Source organism: Phyllopteryx taeniolatus, chromosome 14 (assembly GCF_024500385.1).
Source record: "Phyllopteryx taeniolatus isolate TA_2022b chromosome 14, UOR_Ptae_1.2, whole genome shotgun sequence".
In the NCBI taxonomy this organism is placed as follows: Eukaryota; Metazoa; Chordata; class Actinopteri; order Syngnathiformes; family Syngnathidae; genus Phyllopteryx; species Phyllopteryx taeniolatus.
In genome coordinates, this window is record NC_084515.1 from 10795380 (window position 1) to 10820991 (window position 25612).

At 42.3% G+C, this 25612-nt stretch overlaps 3 protein-coding genes across 5 annotated transcripts in view; 2 read left to right on the forward strand and 1 right to left on the reverse strand.

Annotated features, from left to right (window-relative positions):
* Positions 1–22: 22 nt before the first annotated feature.
* Positions 23–3958, reverse strand: txndc12 (thioredoxin domain containing 12 (endoplasmic reticulum)). The gene is made up of 7 exons (XM_061797276.1): positions 3773–3958; positions 3021–3081; positions 2093–2145; positions 1940–2013; positions 1794–1863; positions 1622–1705; positions 23–599 (listed from the first exon to the last, which is right to left on the reverse strand). Exons 1-7 carry the CDS (start codon positions 3870–3872, stop codon positions 520–522), a joined length of 522 nt encoding a protein of 173 aa, XP_061653260.1. The 5' UTR covers positions 3873–3958; the 3' UTR covers positions 23–519.
* Positions 3959–5871: 1913 nt separating this feature from the next.
* Positions 5872–12433, forward strand: LOC133488725 (transcription factor BTF3 homolog 4-like). Its single transcript, XM_061796967.1, has 6 exons — positions 5872–6024; positions 6403–6465; positions 8572–8685; positions 10594–10795; positions 11924–11983; positions 12105–12433. Exons 2-6 carry the CDS (start codon positions 6412–6414, stop codon positions 12149–12151), a joined length of 477 nt encoding a protein of 158 aa, XP_061652951.1. The 5' UTR covers positions 5872–6024; positions 6403–6411; the 3' UTR covers positions 12152–12433.
* Positions 12434–14747: 2314 nt separating this feature from the next.
* The window catches only part of zfyve9a (zinc finger, FYVE domain containing 9a), a 36260-nt gene continuing 25395 nt past the window's right edge, over positions 14748–25612 (forward strand). The window contains exons 1-4 of one of the 3 annotated variants that reach the window (XM_061796966.1): positions 14748–15011; positions 20527–20624; positions 20733–20838; positions 22935–24031. In XM_061796966.1, the coding sequence (XP_061652950.1) occupies positions 20769–20838; positions 22935–24031 (1167 nt within the window). In that variant the 5' untranslated portion in view covers positions 14748–15011; positions 20527–20624; positions 20733–20768. Of the gene's footprint in view, positions 15045–20526; positions 20625–20732; positions 20839–22934; positions 24032–25612 lie in introns of all 3 variants that reach the window. The other 2 variants (XM_061796965.1, XM_061796964.1) reach the window with 2 other exon arrangements.

Sequence of the window (25612 nt, forward strand, 5' to 3'; positions counted from 1 at the left end):
CACTAGTAGTATACACATGACATTCACTACAACAAACCTTTATTTGTTCACAGGGTATAAAATGAGGCAAAATAATATAACAGGAGAAAAAAAATGTGCAAAATAAATTCACATGTTCACAAGAAATCGTCTTTAGAAGTATGAGGTATGGTGAATGGGTACAGGTTGTGGCTTTTAGGGTGATTGTGAAAAGTCTAAGGTTTCCCAACATATATTGTACATAAAATAACACTAAAGATTCAATTCAATGCAACAAACGTGATTATGTCCCTACTTGATGAGCATTTAAAAAAAAAAAAAGGCGTTTTGACAATTGGCGACCTGATAAATATTTACCGCCGACCCGTTTTGGAGCCTCAGTGTGGGGAACCTTGATGGAAAGTTGTGTGTCAATTTGGCACTTGATTGGGTTGTTACATCCATGATAGTACAGTATACATTATGTAACAAGTAGTGTTCATGGCGATGTAAGTGTTGGTAGGAGGTGATGTAGCCCTTGCTGCTCAGACGCTCGTTTCCTCACAGTTCGTCTCCGGTGTGGCTCCGCTTGAAGGCATCGCCCGTCAGCTTCTCCTGCGCCTCCTTCATCCCTGACACCACTATGAACACAAAATTAACCGTTATTATGTAACAGTGTGGCTAATTTACATAATAACAGCCCCTTTTCTGAGTTTCTCCGCTAATTATTTGATCTGCTAGGCTGGGCAAAGATCCAGAACGACTTTCAGGCGACAAACGGAATCTGGTGGCAGGACTACACAAACGTTATCACGCAGAAACACCCACATCACACGTGGGTGTATTTGTATGAAAAACATGAACATTTGTGGAGTTAGTTGTAAGCTTTTTGGAACGCTACCAGTTCTCTACTATAACGGCAAGTAGTAATTACAAGAGTATAATGTAAAAATCTGTGAACTGAGTACAGAGGCTTGTGGAACACCGCCAATATTTATCAACAGGGGAGTTCCGTTCCTACGGTGACATTACCCGAATTTGTCAATCACAAATCTACATTAATGCAGAGGTCATAATTACAGTAAATATGAAAGACTTCTAGGCCATGAATATAAAACACAAAAACAGTAAGTACATTGAAAAACAAGAAAATCTGTGGACTGAGTCGCAAACCTTGTGGATTTCTACCAATTCTCTACTGTAACATCAAGTCATTGGGACAGAGTATAATGTAAAAATCTGTGGACCGAGTATAGAGCCTTGTGAAACACTCCCGGGATCTATCTCCTGGGTGTCCTCTGCTTATGAAGGAGCTCTGTTCTTACGGAGACAACGTAACCCGAATTTGAACCCAAGCTGTAGGGTGCCACATTCCATCACTAATTTACCACTAACGCAGTAATAAAGTAATAATTGCAGTAAATATTTGTAAATATGGCCTTAACTAAGCATGTCCAGATATTACATTAAGTACATTTTTGAATAAATTGAGACGAGATTATTATTTCAGTCCTTTTTGTGCCAATTTTGTGTTGTCATGTGCTGTGGGATTTTTCTAATATTAAAATATGTCCCTTAGCTAAATGAAGGTTGGGAAACACTGCCATATACACAAGCCAGAGTAGCAGCCCAATTAACTTCTATTAAGTCTATTATGTGTTACCTTGTTCAGCACTGCTGTAAAAATACTTGTAATTGGGATTCCCGTTTCTGTTGGTGATTTCAGGATGGACTTTGCCACTGGGATCTGCAAGAATATAGATTCATTATTGACCGATAAATTGTCAGTTAAAACGCAATGAACAATACGGACGACCAGCATTGTGTCTGCGTACCGAGGAAAAGGATGCGTGGGATGTAGCCTCCGTCGGGACTGAAGGCTTCGTCCTTCGGCTCCTCTTCATCCTTTCACCATCAAAAGACTCGTGTGAGATCAACAACAACTTCCTTCCAGTGAAATATTTACTGATGGGTTCCTTACCTCCAGGTTGACCATCACAAAGTTGTGAGCGAGTTCAGAGATCTCCTTGGACTCTGCGAATTTGGGCTTTAGCGCTGAAAAGAGCCAAAGCAAAACTGTGTTAGCCTACCTTAGCATCACACGTGGCCCACGTCTGTGTCATCCACTGTTTACCTTTGCAGGCTCCACACCACGTCTTGTGGATGATGACCATGAGGGGCAGACCACTGGTAATACACAAATGCAACGAAACATCACACCCGTTTGCTCATAGGAAATAATGGACAAAGAACTACAATGTTTTAAGTCACATTTTCACATTTTAAATCAAGTAATGTGCAAGTGTAAAAAGATGGTCTGTTTATTTTATGTTATTATTAATTGTATTTATTTTATTATTATTTATTTTATTTATTTTCTCTCTTTTTTTTTTTTTTTTTTTTTTTTTTTAAATAGGACATTTGATGGACAGGTTTAAATTTGTTGTCTCGCGTCCCCGCCCACCAATCAAGTGTGACATTGAACAACCAAGTAAATATTTTGTGAGCTGCCCATTTCCCAAAATGCACCTGAGGAAGCTGTTCCGAATTTTTGCTAATTTACAAAATAGCGGCCCTTACGCAGAGTATCAGCCCATGACGAAGATCCTTTATTTTCAAATGATGGCCTGACTTCACTGGCCCATGTCAAAGCCACCAGGTAAGCAGAGCTGCAGTGTTAGCACAGTTTTGCGTTAACTAACAGTATTACTAGTATTTGCTTCTGATGAAAGGCACATACTCGAATGTTCGGCTAATTTGTTGACGTGGGTGCAGTTCTTTGTGTCATTGTCGACCCTCGTGAAGATAAGCGGTACGGAAAATGGATGCATGGATAGTAATAAAGTGCTGACTACACGACTGGAAATCGAATCAAATCTTTGTGGGATTCAGTTAAATTAACCAATGGTGGCTTTTAGCAAGTTCTATTCATTTGCAGTCTGGATGCAGAGGGGTGAACTGCTCTGGAGAGTCTCTAGATGAGAACTTTTGTCAAGTCACGTGGAAACTTCCTGTGTGTATTGTCCTCCTCTTGTCGTCCAGAAAAAGCCAAGCCAACTCACCTGGCCGCCGCCTCGCTCTTGCCGTCTTCCAGTGTTCTCCAGTGGATGTTGTCCCCGAATCCTGCAAAAAAGGCGAGTCACATGATAAAAATGCAAGCACAAGTAGTGTGGTACACGCTGCTGCCTTTCACGGCGCGGGTTTGATTCCCGTTAGTGCCTCAAGTACTACACTAAAGTTGCAATGCAACGGGTGTTCTGGGCTGTGTTGTACCATCCCTGACAGAGACTAGTAGAGTACTGTCACCTTTGCAGATGCTTTTGCTGACTCTCCTGCGCCTGAGACTAAATTCGTCAGTGTCGTGCATCACATTGCCCACATCTTTCATGTAGACAGAAAAACAATTTCAAACACATTAATGACCTCATAAATTCCTTTGGTGCACTGGCCAGGGAGAGATGCGTTGAACGAGACATTTTGGAAACGTGCGCCTGTCTTTCTGAACTGTTTTGAAGTACACACATCTCTGCGTGAATATTTCCAGCAAATCTAAAAACACCAGCTCAGTCATATTCCCACTACAAACACAACAACATGGAGTAAATAAAATGTGGTAATGATGAGTAGAATTTGGATGTCTCCATTTCAAATTGATTTTTTTTTCATGGATTCGGGGAATGGTAAAACTAGCCTAGATGTCCAGAATGAGCTCAAAATCATTGCAATTGGTGGGATCGGTTGAAATGTGGCGAGTGTCAAAGTGGACAAGCTAGCAAACGAGCTACTGCCTTTGACCGTCAACTTTAACACTCACCCTTGCCGCTCGACGCCTCGACGGCATGTTGAAAAAACGACAAGGACAGCAAAGCGTACAAAGCTGTAAACAAAACGGGGTTAATTAAAAAAGTCTGCATTTCGGTTTTTGGTAGTAAAACTGGCCTTTATCGAAAAGCGGTGCGCATGACCCGGATGTCCAACCTTTCATGTTTCACAATAAAAGTCTGACCGGATGCTCTCGCATTTATTTTCTTTTGAATAATCATCAACACAACAAAGGGGGAGCCCTTGAGCCGTCACCTTATCGTGGTGGAGGGGTTTGTGTGTCCCAATGATCCTAGGAGCTAAGTTGTCAGGGACTTTATGCCCCTGGCAGGGTCACCCATGGCAAACAGGTCCTAGGTGAGGGACCAGACAAAGCATGGCTCAAAGACCCCTTATGAAATGGACTCAGGTTTCCCTTGCCCGGACGCGGGTCACCGGGGCCCCCCTCTGGACCCAGGCCTGGAGGTGGGGCTCGAAGGCGAGCACCTAGTGGCCGGGCCTGCACCCGTGGGGCCCGGCCGGGCAGAGCCCGAAAGGGTAACTTGGGTCCCCCTTCCCATGGGCTCGCCACCTGTGGGAGGGGCCATAGGGGTCGGGTGCAGTGTGAGCTGGGCGGTGGCCGAAGGCGGCGATCCCCGGCTACAGAAGCTAGCTCTAGGTACGTGGAATGTCACCTCTCTGGCAGGGAAGCTGGTGTGTGAGGTCGAGAAGTTCCGATTGGATACAGTCGGACTCGCCTCCACGCAAAGCTTGGGCTCTGGTACCAGTCGTCTCGAGAGGGGTTGGACTCTCTTCCACTTTGGAGTTGCCCACGGTGAGAGGCGCCGAGCAGCTGTGGGTATACTTATTGCCCCCCGGCTCGGCGCCTGTATGTGGGGTTCACCTGGAGAGGAGGGTCCATCGGGAAGATGAATCTCAGATTCAGGAGGAGCAGTGTGATTTTCGTCATGGCCGTGGAACAGTGGACCCTTGGCAGGGGTCCTCGAGGGTGCATGGGAGTTCGCCCAACCACTCTACATGTGTTTTGTGGACTTGGAGAAGGCGTTTCACCGTGTCCCTCGGCGGGTCCTGTGGGCGCTTCCAAATCTGAGACCATGGTCCTCAGTCGGAAAAGGGTGGCGTGCCCTCTCCAGGTCGGGGATGAGATCCTGCCCCAAGTGGAGGAGTTCAAGTATCTTGGGGTCTTGTTCACGAGTGAGGGTAGAATGGGACGGGAGATTGACAGGCGGATCGGTGCAGCGACTGCAGTGATGGGGACTTTGTATCGATCCGTTGTGGTAAAGAAGGGGCTAAGCCGAAAGGTGAAGCTCTCGATTTACCTGTCGATCTACGTTCCTACCCTCACCTATGGTCACGAGCTGCGGGTCGTAGCCGAAAGAACAAGATCCCGGATACGAGCTTCTGAAATGAGTTTCCTCCGCAGGGTGTCTGCGCTCTCCCTTATAGATAGGGTGAGAAGCTCGGTCATCAGGGAGTATCTCAGAGTAGAGCCGCTGCTCCTCCACATCGAGAGGAGCCAGATGAGGTGGCTGGGGCATCTGATGCCTCCCTGGTGAGGTGTTCCGGGCACGTCCCACCGGGAGGAGACCCCTGGGACGACCCAGGACACGCTGGAGACACTACATCCTTCGGCTGGCCTGGGAACGCCTCGGGATCCCCCCAGAAGAGCTGGATCAAATGACTGGGGAGAGGGAAGTCTGGGCGTCCCTGCTAAAGCTACTGCCGACCCGACCTCGGATAAGCGGTAGAAGATGGATGGATGGATGGACAGTATTAACATCTGATTATATTAACAGACAATAACAATACAGCAAATTTATGCAAAAAAATGTTTTTATTTACTTTTTTCTTCAAGCTGAAGTCACGTGACTTTTACCCGACCGCGTGTTCCGGTGCACTGCGCCACATTATCAAGTTAGATAACAAAATGCCATCACCACAGCAGAAGTGAAGCCAAACTTACATTTTTACGACGCGCAAATTGATCGAAATGACCCAATTGCGCCTTTATATGCTTTCAGACCGATTCAGATACACACTGCAAGAAGATTATCGTTGTTTATGTAAATTTATGACACATTCACGACGCCTCCAAACATTCTCGACATTTATTTCGAAAGGGCAAGCGGAAGTGTAGTGTTACTTTCTTATAGGTAACGAACAGCGTTGCTTTCCGCTAGCCTCACGAGCAATAGCAGCGTCGGCAGCTCAACACCAATTGTTTTGTCTTTTTTTTCCCCAAAGGTAAACCTGCCAAATCATTTCATTTGCAATTGGACATGACGCTGTTGTCGAGTTTTAATGACCAAACTTTCTCGTTAAGTCTCGAGCCTGTCATGTCTCGTAGTTAGCTTCCCGCTAGGCTATTATTAGCCGCGGTAGCCTCTGAACAGTGTGTATAACGTCGCACCTGCTTCATAATGATGATGATAATGTCATCAGTTAAACCTCGCCGAACAAAGTTAATTAAAATGTCATCGTTTGAAAACGGCCGTCGGTGCTAGTTTTTTTTGTTGTTGTTTTTTTTATGTTATGTTTTGGGGGCTACGCTTGAACACGCTGGCTCATTAATGTCTATTTTATGTAAGGAGGTGTCTAATGTTCTTCTTATTTGTGTGACAGAAAAGCGCTATGAATCAAGAGAAGCTCGCCAAACTCCAGGCACAAGTCCGGATAGGTGGAAAGGTATGCGCCATGTTTTTAATTTTGTATTCATTCTGAAGGTAAGACTCCTGTTTTAATAAAATGCAACTTTTTGTGTTGTTTTACAGCAGTTGTGGCCATTTTAGATCACACTAAGTCCAGTTAAATTGTGGGTTAGGTGTCTGTTTAAAAAAAGTTATTTTGACATATTAATGTTACAGTATAACATGGTGGCCTGCATCTAATGCTCTGGTATATGTATGTGGTTCACGAGCTGTAGATTTCCCACCCCTGGTTTCGAACCTCCTGACATCAGCATTCTCTTTATGGCTGGAGGGGGAGAGATTTCCGGGCCTCCAGCTTTTGGCCTCATTTCAGTCACTTGACTGTTTGCTTTACGCCCTGATAAACACATGGTTCAAACACAATCAGATATGACTTACAATACATACAAGTTAGCACGGCGGCTTTGATGGGAGTTTTCGCATTTTTTTTCCAATTTGAATTTATGGAAAACATTGCAGACTGACACTTGCTGGCTTTGTGATGTGTGAAATTTAAAACCCGATCATTTAAAGTAGCAGTCTGTAACTAGAAACTCCACTGATGCACTGAAATACAAGTACATGGTGTCCAAAGCGGTATACAGTGAATCCTCGCTATTTGTGGGAGTTGGGGAGTGATAATTTATTTTTAGTTTAATTCAGAATTTAAATTTATTATGCTTATTGGTGTCGCTCAAGGAAAAATGAAACTCACACTCTGATGTATACTTTGTGTTGCACATACCAGATCATAAACATGCAGGAATACAAGAGATTAGGAGTGAAAGAAGTGCTGCACGACTTAATTCGGTGGTGGGGACAATGCCTTGTTCAAGGGCACCTCGACAGTAGCCAACTAGCAGCTCGCCAACGACTTGTTGCCATTAATTTTTTTGTTGTCTTTAGTGAGACTTGAATTCGTGTCGGGCCAATATTTGGCATTTTGACATATATTGGCATCAGCCTTTTTTAAAAATCAGCTTAGATAATAAGAGATTAATTTAAAACTGGGTGAACATCAGGGAACTCCAGCCATTTTCTTTACCGCTTCTCCTCACTAGGGTCGCGGGCTGCTGGAGCCTATCCCAGCTATCTTCAGGCGAGAGGCAGGGTACACCCTGAACTGGTCGCCAGCCAATCGCAGGGCACATAGAAACAAACAACCATAAGCACTCACACCTACGGACAATTTAGAGTCTTCAATCAACCTACCACGCATGTTTTTGGGATGTGGGAGGAAACCGGAGTGCCCGGAGAAAACCCACCCAGGCACGGGGAGAACATGCAAACTCCACACAGGCGGGGCTGGGATTTGAACCCCGGTCCCCAGAACTGTGAGGCAGATGTGCTAACCAGTCGCTCACCATGCCCGCACTTAAGGGAACTATTTATTTAAATTTTCACTTTATTTGAGATGTTGCTTACATTGGGAACTCCCTGCACTTTTTTTGTTTTTAACTTGGAACAAAGTGAAAGATTAACATTTCAGCTATATTGAAATTTGGTAAAACTTTATTTATTGTAGAAACCTTTAGGGAGCTATTTATGTTTAAGTTCTCTTCATAAGACATGCTGCTGAGCCTGGGAGCTCCATGTACTTTGTTAGAATTTTAAAACATGTCTATTGTCAAATCTAAAAAGCTAATTAACAAACATGCTTCAAGGCATTTCAACCAAGTTAAGTGTTGGAGTTTGTATTATTCAAAATTTTAATGCCAATATTTTCCCTTTTCTCGCAAATGATTATCAGGTCCAAATATCTGTTATTGGGCTTCTTCTAATAATCTGTATCCGTCCTGAAAAAAAACATCGCTCAATCTCCGACCCCAAAGCCCAAGTCCTTACAGACTGAGCTATCGCCACCCCATTTTGAGAATTTTACCACCCTACTTTCTCTGGCGTAAACCCCACAATGTTTTTCCATGTCACAAACATGGAGGCCGTGGCTCTGCCGGAATGTTTTCCGTGGAGATTGGGGTGTAAAAATCCTTCTTAACACACCGCACTCCATGGGATTGTTAGTAGTTCAGGATAATCTTGAGATGGTCAAGTTTTGCCCGATTGTGGACGTTTGTAGCTTGCTCAAATTTTGTTCTTTCCTCAGGGAACGGCTCGTAGGAAGAAAAAGGTGGTCCACAAAACGGCGACAGCTGATGACAAAAAGCTCCAAGGCTCACTGAAGAAGCTCTCGGTGAACAACATTGCAGGCATTGAGGAGGTGAAGGATCTTCAACATTTTTTTTTATCCTTCCTGTTACAGTATCAATACACCAGCATCATTGCTGGCTGTAGCACTAGGGTACTCTCAGGATCGTTCTTTATTCTTCTTCCACAAATGGACTGCCTTTGAACACGTCTCCCCCCTCAATAACACCCCCTAAAAAGTCAGAAAAATGAGATGCTGACACCAACTTTATGGATGGACACAAAATTGGCTGGACATGTCGATCATAAGAGGAAACACGAAAAAGTCTCAAGGACCGATTATGCCTCAAATTGGACAGGAAGTTGGCCATTTTGGTTTGAAGCAGCCATTTTGTGGGCAAATTCCAGGGCTCATACTTTGAGAAACTACTACTCGGGAATTGGCCCAAATGAACCTCAATAATGAACAAGTATCCTAGATAAATGGGCGAAGCTAAATTGCGAACCTATTTTGTCCATGCCATTTAATGTGACGTCAAAGTTTAATAATTTCAAGGTGTGCCATGAAAAGGGGGGGGGGAGGGCTCCGAACCAATTTTTTCAGCTTGAGAGGGTATGAAAGGGCGTTCTGCGATCACATTACAGAGGGACACAAAGTGCTTTGTTATTCATTTTGTAAAATACACTCATCTTAAAACATCCATCCATCCATTTTCTGAGCTGCTTCTCCTCACGAGGGTCGTGGGCGTGCTGGAGCCTATCCCAGCTGTCATCGGGCAGGAGGCGGGGTAAACCCTGAACTGGTTGCCAGCCAATCGCAGGGCACATAGAAACAAACAACCATTCGCACTCACAGTCATGCCTACGGGCAATTTAGAGTCTCCAATTCATGCATGTTTTTTGGGATGTGGGAGGAAACCGGAGTGCCCGGAGAAAACCCACGCAGGCACGGGGAGAACATGCAAACTCCACACAGGCGGGGCCGGGGATTGAACCCGGGTCCTCAGAACTGTGAGGCTGACGCTCTAACCAGTCGCCCACTGTGCCGCCCATCTTAAAACAATTTATTGTAATTCATTCATCTGTTCAATAATAGTTTGGGCCGTCACACTGCCCAAAAAGCCTGTACAATCTGCGCTATTCCTGGAAACAACAGTCGTCAGTTCAGCAGCAACTATGGTCGTCAGTTGGGTTTGCCACTTGGACTTTGTTGCAAATATCCATCTTTTGAGCCTCGGCCAAGGTAGAAATACTTTCAAATATGAGCAGCAGCTACTCGCAAGTTTTGCTGTGAGGCTAACGTGCTGCGAAGCTGTTTTTTGCTGCTAAAGGATACGGCTAGGACGGCTACCAACTAGCTCGTGGCTTCCTGCCTGGAAGCAGTAGTTCCACCTTGGTGCAATAACCAATTATATTGCAGCAGCGCGTGTCCTGCAGGCAATCATTTTGCAGCAGGACGTCTCCTGCCTAGAACACCAGTGACATTCCTAGTAATGTCTGGCTGATGAGTTGGCCATTTAATAGCCAGCCAACTCTACATTCTCATTCGCTGACGCCCACATCACTCACCAGGGCAGGCCCTATCTTTTAAAGCCATAAATAATTGAAGGCACAGATACTACAGCAGAATGTGAGGATGGTGACCCCAAGTGAACAAACATAATACCTTCATCTCACATGCCCGTTATTGTAATGCAAATTAAAATAAATTTGTACCCGATTTCTTGATTGATCAAAAAGAAAATCGACAGACTACTTGATTCTGAAAATATTCAATAGCTGCGCCCCTAGTGGATGAATGCAAATTTTCCAGGATCTCTGGAAATAGGCTCATTGTGACAAGAAACGCAAACAAGTCTCAAGAACAGATGCTGTAAAATAATCAGGAGTGCAATTTTTATTTTTGGTGGATATTTCCATTTACCTTGTGTTCTCCGTTAGCACTTGTGTCTGATTGTGCAAATTTGACTCTGTCCCTCAGGTGAACATGATCAAAGACGATGGCACGGTAATCCACTTCAACAACCCCAAGGTGCAGGCGTCACTGTCGGCCAACACGTTCGCCATCATGGGCCACGCTGAGACCAAGCAGCTGACCGAGATGCTGCCTGGCATCCTCAGCCAGCTGGGCGCCGACAGCCTCAGCAGTCTGCGCAAGCTGGCTGAGCAGTTCCCGCGGCAAAGTGCGTATAAAAACATTCACACTCACATTATGCGGCCACACACAGTCATGCCAGGATTATTCTGTTTGAAATCTGAGCAGCAATTTATATGAAAAAAATGCATAATAAATTGCAGGAGCTCCCCCCCCCCCCTTAAGAACTAAATCAAAATGGCAATAATCGCTCCAAACTGTACTGACTATACAGGCAATTATTTCAAGTTACATTGCAAAATTCTCAACTGGTAAAAACATGTTAGTAACATTATAATAAAACTAAAATAAAGTAAAACTACTCAACCTTTGAAGATGTAACTGAGAGGGAACAAAGGTTTGTTGGCAAGTTTCTGCTTATACGCATGCAAGTCATTAGCCATGATGCCTTTGGCGACCTAATATTTACGCAAGCGCCTGATGAGGGGGAAAAAAATTTCATGTAATGTTTTTAAATATTTTTGGCTGTCAAGCAAGTGTGGAAATATTTTTTTTTGAAAAAAATCAAAAGGTGCATTTTTTTTTTCTCCAAGAACAAACGGCATGTTTTAAAATTGCTGTAAAGAATACAATTTTTATTTCTGTGATTGAAGTTAATGCTGGGGAGAAAAAAATTTCAATGCTTTTGGTATCAGGTGAACTAAGCAATTCCCAATTTAGGAGCTGCCGCTTGGTCAATTCTTTGCTTTGTTGAGGGAGCCAAAATTTGAGTACAAGGAGCTTTGAATACACTAGTGAAATGGGAAAAAAATGTAGCAATAATTGCACTGTAATGGATGTCTGCTTATGATAAAACAAGATGTTTGTTTCAATATGATGCGTTCCATTAAATTTACCTTGATTCCCAGTTAATTCCCATTATTCCCATCAAAACTTTCCAATTGGGAATACAGTATTTCCCAGTTTACCTTTCCTATGTAAATTTTCTGGAAATAAATTTGCAACCCTCATCAAAATGTCACTGTCATTTGCTTTTTCTATGAATGAAGAGGGGCGGGGAAGTTGATTAAAATCAGTCACTGGAATTTTCTGCAAAATATATATATTTTTAAAGGCCATATCGCCCAGGCCTTCTTGATTGGTAAATCAAATAGAGGAGCGACTATTTATTTGAGGAAATCCACTCGATGTTTGACATGTTGTCTGTGTGTTGCAGCGATGGACATGAAAGCCGTGAAGGAGGAAATCGCTGAGGAGGACGACGATGCTGTCCCAGGTAAGCAACCGTCCCGGGAGACTCTCCAGCCTATCTCTCTTGATTGCTTCTGAACAACAACTCTTCGTTGTTGTTTTTTTCTTTTTTTTTTCTTTTTTTTTTTTTTGTTGTTGTCTGGTAGATCTTGTGGAGAACTTTGATGAAGCCTCAAAGAACGAAGCCAACTGATCCCTCGCTCACCACCAACCGTTTTCTTTTTTCTTTTTTTTTTAATCTGTCGCACGCTCGCTCGCTCAGAGGCTTTCCTCGTGTGGGGAGACGGTTGTTCAAGGTGCAGTGCATCCTCATCACTATGAAAAAAAGAAAACTGATCTTTACGTAACACCTTTTGATTGTGGACGCCCCAGTCAGCACCCAAAGGACTTGGACGGCTTTAAAACACCGCTTTCTACGTGGCTCGTATTTAAGAGATGCTTTATGAAAGGATGACAATAAAAAATTCATTTTACATATAGTGGCTGGAAATTAATTAAACTTCTTTTTTGGGGGGGATATTGCTGTTTTCTCATTTGTTTTTTTTTTTGGAGGGGGGTGTATTAGTTGACTGCTGACTCCAACTTTTCGTTTTTAACTGTCATACAATTGTTGTAGTTTCAGGACTGTATAATAAAGCTAAAAGATAAACCACAATTAAAACCTTAATTACAGAAAATATTTCTAAAACCTTTTTTTTTTAGTATTGGTGTTTTCTGCTTTTTTTTGGAGGGGGGGACTATCAGTAGACTGCTGACTCCAACTATTCAATGTTTTGTTAAACTTCAGCATTTTTAATTGTCAAATGTGGAAATAGTTTAACCACTGTATAATAAAGTAAAGCCACAATTAAAAAAAATAATTAAAGAAAATACTTTTCAATCACTTTAACAAGCTAACCATTGTAAAATAAAATTAAAATAAAAACTGACTTTTGATGACTCCTACCTGACATAATTTAGGATAAAGCAAAAGCCAAAGAAAAAGATAAGCAGCTGTAATTAACTAAATATGTTGTAATAAAAGTTCCATTCCTTGCTCTGTTATCATTACACTTCTGGTGAAAACCCACAAAAAAACCAAAACACATTTTTGGAGTTCATTCATTAGATGCGCATGTTCTGATAAGTTCCATTACCTGTTCTGTGGTTATAGAAAAAAGCCATACTAAAACCAAACAACACTTGTAAAAGTTCCTACTCAAATGTTTCACATTTGGCAAATTTCATAAGTTAACGAAATTGTGGACAAGGTGGCATTTTATTGTATATCATTTAAAAAAAAAAAAAAAAAAAAACAACAACTTATAAGCAGAGACACAGCAACGGGACAAGTAACCTGATGGTAATAGACTATGGCCCTGAGCTGAAGGGGGCCTGAGAGATGACAAAACAATGGAACTGCTTTAGACACTTGGTAACGACAACATGCCAGAAACATCCTGCAGTGGGCCCCTTAGCTGCTGATGGTTGGTGGCTACTAGGAGGTCCCCAGAGACGGCTGATATAGGTCCATATCAATATCACAACTGGAAACCCCGTTGACACTGAAATGACATGTCAGGATTTGGGAATCTCCATAATGTGACACCCTAATAGCAAGTTTATTTTAAGCAGGCTTCATGTCAATTACTGTACAGCGGTACTTTGACTTACAAATGACCTGACTTACAAATTTTTCAGGGTGCAAGGCATTGCTGGGCTGTTTTTTTTTTTTTTCTCTCTTTTTCTCTCTCTCTCTCTCTCTCTCTCTCGAGTCGCCTGGAAACATTTTAGTTACGAGCACTAGATGGTGGCAACAGATTTAACAAGCAGCAAATAGTGAACAATTCTAAAAAATATGCCAATTGCTTTAAGCTATTTAATGCCACTCCCAGTTGAAGGTTACTCAAAATCTAAACATAAAGAGAATTACACATTGCCTTTTTAACCAAACCATACTTCTTTAAGTCCACTATCTTAATGCTAAAAAATAATATGAAACATCATAGACGGGCTAACAAAACTACCATCGATATCCTGGTAGTTGTAACCTTAAAAAAAACGTACATTTCAAGACGAACGGTAGCAACGTATGCATACAAAGCAGAACAATACAGACATATATTCTTTATCCTCTGTGAAAAATGAATATTCATTTAAAAAAAAAATTCATTTTTAAAAAATATTTCATTCTAGTTTTTTTGGGAGTATTTTTTTCTGAGTTATCGAAACTCTTCAAACTCGCACGAGAACCTCCAACCTGCAACTGATTCCCTGCAGACTCCCATATGGCGGATGACTGCCAGCACATCTTCAAACTGCCTTCAACTATATAACGTACTGGTTCATTTAAGGTGAGACATGTAATTAGTAACGCACAGGGTATATGATACGAGAATTAATTCTTTTTTTAAACTACTTACTATCGTTCTAATGTAAAAGGATTATACTCTGAAAAACAGTAATATACACTGGATGTGTATATATTCCTAAAAATAAATTGGATTTTTTTTTCCCCTTCAAGTATGCAATATGTTTCAGTCATTGTCTTATTAAAATCATGTTATGCATTTTTGGGGGGAGGCTGGAACAGATTAATGGCATTTTCATTCATTTCAATGGGGAAAGATGATTTGAGATGCACAAAGTTTAAGTTACGAGCTTGGCCACTGAGCCAATTAAACTCGTATCTCAAGGCACCACCGTCTTCGATAAAATTTGCTTATTATCCTGGTTTTTTTGGGGGGGGTGGGGCTCCAGGCTTTTTACATGGGACATTGAAATAATTACTACATTAAAGATGGTACTCGTGTTGGGGGCTCTGCATGCCGACTGTGGCCTGAGGAGGCTCGGCCCAGCTGAGTTCCCACTGGACACCCTTGCCTCATCCCCCACCCCTCCACCCCACGCCGGGTAGCCGCTGCAGTCTGACGCCAGGAGGAGGAGGAGGACACCATCGGAGCCAAAGTAGCCCGGGGAAGACGATTAGTTATGACGGAAGCCGACGAGGGGGCGCCTCCTCCTCCTTCTCCGTTGCGGGGCTGCGCGTAGAGATGAGGATTCCCGTGGTGGTGGTGCGTGAGTTTCCTCCATTTGTTCTCGTGGATGTGAGTTCTTTTTACGCTACGTTGCGCCGACCTTGCCCCACCATTGCAGCGTAGCTGACGGGCACGGGAGTCCGAGCAGGTCGCGGCAGTGTCGCGGTGCTTTAGCTAGCTTATTAGCATTTACGCAACATAAGACCGAGCCTTGTCAAAATGTATACCAAATATACACTATTAAGACCTGGGATAACCTCAGTTGTAGTTATTTTCTGTTTAAAATACATTTTTGGTCTATTCTTTCGGTTCGCTCCGGGTGACGTGCACCGACTCGGTGGCCGTCCGTCAGAGCGGCGGGTCGACGCGGTCACTCGTCGTGCTCGGCTCCGCTGCCCCGCCGCAGCCTCGGAGGCTAAAAATAGTGGTTTAATTTCCCCTCTTATATTTGACGCAGCCTGGCTACTAACTCCTTATGGTGATACTCTTTTGCGATGTTTTGCCACAAACACGGGAGCAGTGGACAAGTTGAGTCGTGGACGGACGTCAAAACGCAGCTAGCAGGTCAAGCTAATTCAACGAGTTAAGTGTTAAAAAAAAAAAAAATTAATAATAAAAAGCCTCCAAAACAGTTTTTTTTTTATGGAACTTAGTTTAAAACCCCCAGTACTTTTTGTTTGTCCCTTATGGTCTTTGCAACCTGTGTTTAGCTCCCATGGGCTTTTTCTGGAGTAATCCAAGTTAAATATAGAGGTCTGTTTTTACCTTTAAGCCCCGTTGACACTGTCTGGAAAATATGGAATTTCCAACCTTGTACAAATATCACAGACGTGGAAGTTGACCATGCAATTTTCAATATTCTGAGGTAGCATCGGAAGCTTCTTTACAGCATCATACGTATACACCTGTGCCTTACACACAGAACTCAGTGAAGTGACGTTTGACACAACTAAAGCTCCTATTACACCATATGTAAAACTGGCATTTAGTTTTTCTGTTTTTTTTAAAGATTTTACTGACATGGATGTCTACCCAGCAATTTTCCATCTTCAGTGGTAGTATCATAATCCTCTTTCACAGAGAGCTCATGCAAAAATAGTACACCAGCGTTGTAACAAAAGTTACAGTGTTTATCTGTCCTTGCCATTGACGCACAACTCAGCATGTTGACACAACTGTGTGTGCGGTCACGAAGAGATTCCGCAAAAATACTGCACCAGGGTCATAACAGAATATCTAGCATGCTGATACCTTCCTTTCGCATTAACCCAGCGAAGTGGGATGTTGACAACTTTGCTCATTTTCATACAGACAGGTCATGGCCGCACTCAGGTCATGAGATGACATCAGTGCCAGCTTCCGGTGACGTAATAAATAGTTGTTTGACTTTGACAATTGCTTTCAACACAACAGGGCAGGCAATCGGAGTGTGGACTAGTGGTTTGAATCTCGGCTCAGTATGCCTGTTCTTAATGTGGTTCTGTGGATTTTCTGCAAGTCCTCAGACTTTCTCCCACTTTCCCAAAACTTGCATGTTCGCCTCACTGGAGAGTCAAGGTGAAATTGTCCATAGGCGTCGAAGTAGGTGTGAATTGTTGTTCTATATGTGCCCTGTGACTGACCGGCGACCAGTCATCCATTTTCTACAGTGCTTGTCTTCGTTAGGGTGGTGGGTGAGCCACGGGAGAACATGCAAAGTTCACAAACGAAGGCTTGAGATTCAAATCCAGGACTTCTCGACTGCGAGGCAGACTAACTGCTAATCAGTAGTCCACCTTGCTGCACAGACTCAAACCATGTTAGTCCTTTTTTTAAGTAACATTTTAAATGTTATACAGTTATAGGTGTATAATAAAGTGAAAGAACGTCAATGCAACACAATTTGTCTTTAAACCAAATTGTCAAAGTCCGAATCTTGGACACTGCTGTTCCACCAATTGATGGTGGAGTTGTGCTGCCGCTATGTAAACAGTTGCAGTAAATGCCCATAAGCGCCTGATTGAAAATGTCTTCACATTATTTACGAGGTAGTTGTCGACACGCTGTTTGAAGCCCGTTTGACCCAACGTGCCGCCTTTCATGTGCGCGGAGACCTCATTTTGTCTCCCGATGCTGATGCGCACGGCGGAAGGCACCCTGCTAATAGCTGGCGAAGCACAGCGCCTCTTAACTGTCATTGTCATCCTCCTCCAATCCTGCGGGATTTAATTTTTCAACCTCTGCAAGTCTGTCAGAGGATTAAAAAAACAAGCATAGCTTTTAAAATCTTCAATGCAGGCTTAGTTTGTGCCAAAATTACCAGCATTTTTTTTCTTAATATGAAAATAAAGAGTCACAAAATGAAACCTTCATTAAATGTTCAGGTTTTAAGCAACGTTCACCCTTCTTAAATGTCATACAACCTGATGACAAATGAACAGTTTATTTTTTATTTTTTTAATAGTGCCATTTAATTAAGTCTGCTGGTCATATTTCCTCTGAGCCATCACTGGCACTAGGGAAGGGAATTGATAAGAATTCAGCATTTCTGATTCCATTATCGATGCTGCTTATCAATCCGATTCTTATCGAGTCTCTATGATTCTCATTGGGTTAGGGAATTAAATAATACAAATCATATATGAAGTCATTGATGCACAGAACACACTAATGGTGGAAAATGTTAAGACATGATTTATCCTGGTTTCATTCTATATAGCACAAAAAAAGTGGGATTTGAACAGGGGTGTGTAGAACCTTATAACCACTGCAGCTAGCTGCAATTCTCAAATCAAATGCGCAGCTGCCATCTGTTCATTCTTAAACTTTGCTCCAAATGAAAGACAAACATGGAAAATATTATATGGTTAGCCTGATAAAATAATTGCCTAGGTCATTTTTTTAACATTTTGGAAAAACAAGGAAATTCAACAGACAAGAAGAGTGTGGATTACCATGATTGACCTGGATGACTGACAATCTATACAAACATTAAAAAAATAATAATTTTTAGCAAGCATATTGGTGTTTTTTTATAGATATTGTGACCGCAGATCAAAAAATGACTTGGGCAATTATGCTACTAGGCTAACTATAGCTAACCTTAAAACCTTCTTCTCAAAACTGGGTTACTAATCGTAACGCGATCAAATGAATAAAACAACACTAATGGCAGAACCTCAAACCAAGTGGTACAGTCTTTAAGGCTGCTAATTTAAATTTAATACGCCACTGCGTTCTGGCTCATAATTTTGTAAATCTGACTGACGGTGCCTCGCCAGCCACGAACCTTGCCGCACACCACTTTGCGCATGACATTTTAGTACAGTATATCTAACAGGTCCCTCGCTTTCCCTTCCTTCAGTCTGTAAGTTCTTCGATAGTTTTGGCAAGGTTCCTTGCTACTCTATCAACTGGACAAAGTTCAAGAATAAATGTTGGTAATAACTTAGCTGAAGTCTCGCACCATTTGCCGACAACATGTGTGACAAAGCATTTGAGCAAGTTTTGTGGGGTTTTGGGGGTTGGACTGATTGTGGTATGTGCATGTGTAATACTTGGAGACGAGGCAAAGGAAACGATGACATCATAGTTTCATACTCAGTCGGGCGGTGGTGGTGTGATTAGAAATTCATGTCAGTCCATTCTCCAAGACAGGAAACACTCGCCGTTGTTTTGCCAGGATGTGTGAGGCCTGATTGGGTGAGCCGGGAGCATACAGTGGTCCGCATTCCTGAAGGAAATAAAACAAAAAGCAGAAGCGTTTCTAGAAAGTCAACTCAGGAGCTTGTGTTGTCATGACTCAACAACACGCAGAGCAGCGCTTCTGAATTATTGACAAATCTGAAAGTTAAAAATAGAGCGCACCTTCCCAAAAAGGGCTGGAAGAAGCTGTTTTGAAACTCAACATGTCTGCACATTGAACTTCAAACATGTGATTTCCTTTACCACCATCACCCCATGATGATCATGAGTGTAAATTTTTTTGGACGTTAGTAAAGTCATCTAATTGACTGCATACATAGTTGTCCACAATTTCCCACCTCTGCTGAGTTCTGTGTGAAAGGCACAGGCAGATAAAAGTCTTCATATTTGGCTATCGTAAAGCAATTTTGTGGGACCTTTGTGTAAAAGAAGCTACTTTCAGTGTTGTGAGTAATGCTGTCTGGAGGAGTTGTGTCAGACATAGCGTGTTTGCTTTCTTTAGACAGCGAACGAGTTGAGAGTGAAGTAGTGCACTCTATCTTGTCATTTTAGAGTGGCTACTGCTACTTGGAATCAATGTCAACAACATACTGTACATACAGTATGTCGTGCTTTAACGTCTAAAAATAAAAGCATGTATTATTCAGTACCTCATTGGGCTACTTACATCTTAATCTGTGTGTGTGTGTGTGTGCATGAGTGTGATGTTTTGTGCGTCTGATTGTGTGTCTGTGGCGTTTGTATCTAGGAGAGAGAGAGTATGTGAGAGTGTGTGAATCCGTGTGTGGCGTTTGTGTGTGTGTGTGTGTGTGTGTGCTTCCACCTGTCAACATGCTGTGGAATCTTCACCCGAGTGGGAGTGTTCCAAAAACCTATGAGCTACAGCGCATTTATTTAACATCTAACATGTCAAAGAGTCAGGCAAGTGTAGTCAGAAGTTAATGACTATGATAAAAAATAAAAAGTAAAACTGCAAAATATGCTGTTTTTCTTTCTACTACATGCTACGCTATGTTAGCATCTGTGTGCGAAAACTAGTATGTGATGTATAGAATTGATATTGAGCGAATTGCATTACTTTCTGAGCAGCCAGACCCTTTCTTTCTACGTACATTGCAGGAATTTCTGTTCCCTGTTCCATGGTTATCATCGCACGCATTCTCTGTGCCATCACTCGTAACCTTCTCTGGTGTGTGTGTTTGATAGACGACATTCAGTCGTGTGTGCATGTTTGGTGCCGCACTGTGTGCGATAACAAGTATACGCGTGACGCTTGCATCTTTAACTGAGCGGAAAAATGAGCCGACTCTGCTCATTTTGCTGGCTAATCCCGCTCAAGCTCATGTCGCATACGCGGTCGACCGGGCAACACACAAGGACCGTCCGGTAGGGCTGGGCGATTATGGGGGAAAAAAATAGTAATGATAAAAAGAAGAAATAGGGAAAATTTGGGGGGGAAAATTAGATGCTAAAATTTTAAATTTGAGATGGAAAATAAAAACATATTGCACAAAAATACAAAACTATTTGACCATTCATGGAAAAATATGTAATGAAAAATACAAAAACATTTTAAGAAAAATACACAAATATTAGATTAAAAAAATAGAAAAATATTAGAAAAATAAAAAAATATTAGTTTGACAAAATAATACAAAATATTTAGACAAAAATACACATACTACTGTATATTAAAGAAACTATTAAACTATTTGATTCAATTCAATTTTATTTATATAGCACCAAATCACAACATAGGTTTATAGATGTATATAAATATAATTTTTAAATATATATAAATATAATATATTTTCAAGCAATGTACTTCACCAGTGAACAATGTAATTGTTTTTTTCCCCCACACAAGGCGTGGACGCCTGCCATAGCGGCTCAAGTGCTCACTGAGAGGGGAAACGTGCTCAGATCAAAGACGGCCTGCCACAGCTGAGGAGGACCTCCGTGCAGGTCTGTGCACACGCGCACAAACACACACACACACATAATCACAATCAATGGCGTGAAGGACGACGGCAAATTTTTCATTGATGCCTGTCGCTCGTTTCCCATCCAAAGGTTCACGCTGGCCGCGGAGGAGGAGCTTCCTGATCCATGGAGAATTACTTCCAGGCCGAGGCTTTCAACCTGGACAAGGTGTTGGATGAGTTTGAGGAGAACGAAGGTGAACACAGTCTATTAATTAACTGTGTCTTGAAACAGGAGTTGAGAACATTCCGTTAGAGTCTCCCCTTACACTTTGTCTGTGTGTTATTGTATATACGTGTGTGTTTGTTTTTTTTCCACATGGGAGGGTCACAGGTCAAAACAATCGGTAACCTTGTACAGTCTAACATAAGCCGAAGCAATTCCATGTAAAAATAGAAAAATTTAAATATTATATAATATTATTGCAGAAAAATAGTAGGGGAAAAACACTAAAATATTAGAGAAAACATACAAAAATTGGAAAACATCTTAACGACAATACAAAAACACACAAATTAGAAAAGAATATTACAAAAACTGCCTAAATGAAAATACAAAAATAATTTCAAAAATATACAAATATTAGAGAGAAGTAGAAAGATATTAGTAGCAAACACAAAATATTGAATAAAAGATACAAATGAGAAAGTGGGTAAATATAAAATAATAAAGAATATAAAAACTAAACGACAAAAACACAGAGTAAATAAAGTTATTAAAAAAACAAAGCTTATATGAAATATACAAAACTATTGGTTAGAAAATTCTGAAATATTAGATGGAAAATACAAAACTATTACATGGAAAATACAAACATATTGAAGAAGATAATCGTAAGGTATTTGAAATATACTACAATCTTTGACCAAAAATACTCAACTTTAGTCTGCTGACATGGAAACAGGAGTTCACAACATTCAGACAATCCTCCTCCTTAAAAAAAATCCTTACTTTTTCCCATAGCCAAGTAAACTTAATAAAATGCCCTTTTTGTGGAGCAACATTACAACTGCCTTCTTAGATGACTTAGATGGAGGCCGGGCAATCAGGGCAAAGAGCTAATTAAGCATTTCCCTTGAGTTTAGACACACTTACGTCAAGAAACGACATCCGTGTTCAATTATGATAATTGTGACAGTAAAGCTGCTGATTCATAAATCCTCAATAATTTGCAATACGCCTGTGCTTTCGTGTGTGTTGTTGCCGCAGCAACAACAAAAGCAGCCTAGCTCACATTCCAGCCTGGGGAGGAGAGCAGCAGTCACTCTGACCGACTGTTGCCGCCATTGCCTCAAATAAACGCCGCAGCAATTTGGGAAGAGTTATGGCATCAGCAAATGTCTCACACTCCCTCGATATGTGTTGCTGTTTTGGTTAGCAACAAAGTTTAGCAATTTTTTTAATGACTGCGTTGATAGCGTTGAATTACACTTACTACCTTTTTTTTCTTTATCTTATTTAACTTTTATAAAACAGCATGACGTCAACTTGAATATCAGCACGGCAAGAACAAAAATATCTAGCGACGTACAAACTTCCACCGCCCTTCATTTCCTAAAAAGAAGACAAAGTATTGGTGGCGTGCTTAAAAAAACAAAACTTTTATATATTAATAAATTAAGTATTTTGATCTTTTATTACATGTTATTTTATTTTGTATATATTCATAAAAATAAAAAAATAAGCTCTTTCACACTATTTAATATTTACTTTTTAGGTTATTTTGTTTAATGTACAGCATAGGAGAATATTGTGCTAGTAGTTGGGTATTATACATTCCTAAAAAGAAAAGATCTAAGTGACAAAATATTTTTTTTATTATTATATTGTACAATATTGTTTTTTTAGGGAACATCCTTGTACTTGAGAATTTACTGCTAGCTGTTTGATTTGATACATTCCTAAAAAGAAAATATTTAAGCTGTTTTATAGTATTTCATATTTAGCTTTTCTGTTATTATATACATTATTTAGTTTGAGAAGCTTTCATTTGTGGGAGAATTTATAGCAGGCAGTTTTTTGTTTCATTTTCAACATCATTTAACGTGTTCCTGTGTACACCAAAGAACAGCACTTTTAGTGTTTTGTTCCCTTACTGTACAACCAATGTGACCCAACTGTGACCTCAAAACCAAGGTGCATACCGAACCATGATTTTTTGTGTACCGTTACACCCCTACCCTAGCTGTGATTGACTGCTGACCAAACCAGGGTGTTGGAAATGGGATAAGCGGTAGAGAAAATGGACACATGGATCCTATCTCTGAACATGTCATTCTCCTCTTGCACCAGATGAGACCGACTCCCCCCTTCTCTCGGATGCCAAGTTGACCCAGATTCTCGCCCCACCGGCCCACCTGCTCTCGCTGAACCCCACCCTGACCCACGCTGACGTCAGTCCCAGGGAGAGTCCGCAGCCTCTGAAGACCCTCCCCGACCCCAAAAGACCCTTGGGTGGCGAGCCGGCCGACGTCCACAGCCCGCCCCTGCCGCAGCCCAACATAGGCAAACTAGTGGGAGCGGACGACCGGTCACCGCCGCCCATCACGCCCTACGAGGAGCAGCGAAGGGACGCCTCCACTGCGTCCCGCTTCACCTTCGAGGTGGGACTTCAGCAAGAAGGGGCTCCCTCTGAGAAGGTTCATCCGCACGTGGAGCCAGCTACACTGAATGGAGAAGAGCAAGAAAGAGTGAAAAGTGGGGACCAAGTAGAAAGTGTTCTGAACGGCGGGGCGGGTATTGACTCCTTGACAACACCTGAATCTGAACAGCTCCTTCCCAATGGCTTGCAATCCGAGAATGGGAGCCGACTAAATGTCCGGGAGAAGGAAGAGGAGGAGAGGTTTTCTCCCTCACCTGCTCCCTCCAAGGAAGACTCTGTGACAGAGGAAAAGGAGATGGAGGAGAGCAAGCAGGAGAGTGGCGATGGGGCGTTGTTAGGTGCTGTTCGAACAAAACTGAACAACAGCCGCCTCCAGCCAGTCAGCGTCCCGTACGGCGGGGCGCGACCCAAGCAGCCCGTCAGCCTCAAACTCCAAATCCCGCAGCCTCTAGCGGGGCAGGTGCAGAATCAGCTCAGTAGCAAGAACAAGAACCTGGACAGCCGCAAGGGCACGCCTCCCGAAACGGCACTCGCCGGGGTGGAGGTGACTCCGGCGGTGAATGGCGTCACAGTCCTCCCCCCTTCTCCCATCGCGTTGTCCTCGGAGAGTCCGGACAATGACCTCCAGGCGGGACAGCAGCAGGGCTCGCTCGGTGGAAAGGCCCCCAGTTCGTTGGGCGACGTGGCCCCCGTGTGGGTGCCCGACTCACAGGCCCCTGTCTGCATGAAGTGCGACGCCAAGTTCACCTTCACCAAGAGGAGGCACCACTGCAGGGCCTGTGGCAAGGTGAGGACTCAGTACAGTAATGGGAGTTCCTGATTTATGACGCAGTTCTGTTCCTACGGTGGCTGTTTAACACTAATTTGTACATGGCCATAGTCTAACTCGGTAGTTAACTCATAACTACTGTAAATATTTGGACGGGAAAAAAAACAGTTGTAGGCTATAAACATAAATTTAGACAGGTGCTTCACTTCATCTGCAGCTTGGTACCATCAGACATTGTGTCCAGTCATCCAACACTGTGAAAACAAAGTACTCTTGTGCCTTGAGATATGAGTTTAATTCATTCCATGACCACGCTCGTAACTTAACACTCAAATTTCAAATCATGTTTCCCCATTGAAATGAATGGAAATGCCATTAATGCATTCCCGCCTCCCCCTAAAGCCCAACAAGTTGTTTGTAATGTATTGTAATAAGGAAAAAAAGCACTGGGGGTTACGTTCCAGAAAACCCCTGCAATAAGTGGAATCCGCGACGTACCCACTAATTGTTTTATTACATTATGATATATATTTTTTCATTTCACATACGTAATCCAATGCCAATATATGACACTTCACTCAGGTGCAGGTTCAGTTATGAAGACACAAACAAAGAAGACTTTCAAAACTACTGGAAGTGACTCAATAAGCTGCAGTAATAGCTGTTCTTCGCAGATGATTAAGAAGATATGCCTGTATATTTTTATGTTGTCTGTCTACTGTACATGGGTTAATGCACCGTCTGTTTTCAAATATCAATTGCTTAAAGGGATATAACACTGCAGCGATTGGTGCTATTAGTTAGCCCGTCCATGGCATTTTGTAGTGTCTGGTTAAGTTAGCGGAAGGTGAGGTTGTGTGGTTGTTTTGAATACATGATGTTTAGTTGTAGTTTTTTTTTTTTTTTAGTTTGACAGTCAACTTAAACTTAGTTTGACAGTCAACTTAAGTGGCAATAAACAGTTTAAAGCCTCTTTTTTGAAGGTATTGTTTACTATCAGCCAAACAGCTGCTTGTTGTCAAGAGAGTTTGATTGATTTCACTACCAGCGTACAACTCTTGTATGTCAAATTTTTGCTCGCAAGTCAAAGCAAAAAAAACGTCCTATGATGGCTCGTATCTCGAAAACTCAAAAGTCAGGTGTTGCATCTCAAGGCAGCACTGTACAAATGAACCCGATATTAGTTCCAAGATCAGGATGAAGTACAATGAAGCATACCACTGTATTTTTATAAACACAAGCTTTGTTTTTTCTTTCCGTAGCTTTGGTGTGTCATGGACATTGTCTTGAGATTAGGAGTTACATTACCCTACTTAGTGTCCCTAAGCTCCTCTAGTTTCTTCCTGAGACCATTTCTGTCTGCCTCACAGTTCTGAGGACCCGGGTTCAATCCCCGGCCCCGCCTATGTGGAGTTTGCATGTTCTCCCCGTGCCTGCGTGGGTTTTCTCCGGGCACTCCGGTTTCCTCCCACATCCCAAAAACATGCATGGTCGGTTAATTGAAGTCTCTAAATTGCCCCTAGGTGTGACTGTGACTGCGAATGGTTGTTTGTTTATGTGTGCCCTGCGATTGGCTGGCAACCAGTTCAGGGTGTACCC

What these genes read in the sequence shown, in the direction of transcription:
- LOC133488725 (XM_061796967.1), top strand. Translation starts at nt 6,412, where the DNA reads ATGAATCAAGAGAAGCTCGCCAAACTCCAGGCACAAGTCCGGATAGGT. An exon ending in AAGTCCGGATAGGTGGAAAG is followed by an intron (nt 6,466 to 8,571) that starts GTATGCGCCATG and finishes TTCTTTCCTCAG; the next exon opens with GGAACGGCTCGTAGGAAGAA. An exon ending in TGAGCAGTTCCCGCGGCAAA is followed by an intron (nt 10,796 to 11,923) that starts GTGCGTATAAAA and finishes TGTGTGTTGCAG; the next exon opens with CGATGGACATGAAAGCCGTG.
- txndc12 (XM_061797276.1), bottom strand. Translation starts at nt 3,872, where the DNA reads ATGCAGACTTTTTTAATTAACCCCGTTTTGTTTACAGCTTTGTACGCT. An exon ending in CGAGGCGTCGAGCGGCAAGG is followed by an intron (nt 3,082 to 3,772) that starts GTGAGTGTTAAA and finishes CCTTTTTTGCAG; the next exon opens with GATTCGGGGACAACATCCAC. An exon ending in TTACAGCAGTGCTGAACAAG is followed by an intron (nt 600 to 1,621) that starts GTAACACATAAT and finishes TTGTGTTCATAG; the next exon opens with TGGTGTCAGGGATGAAGGAG.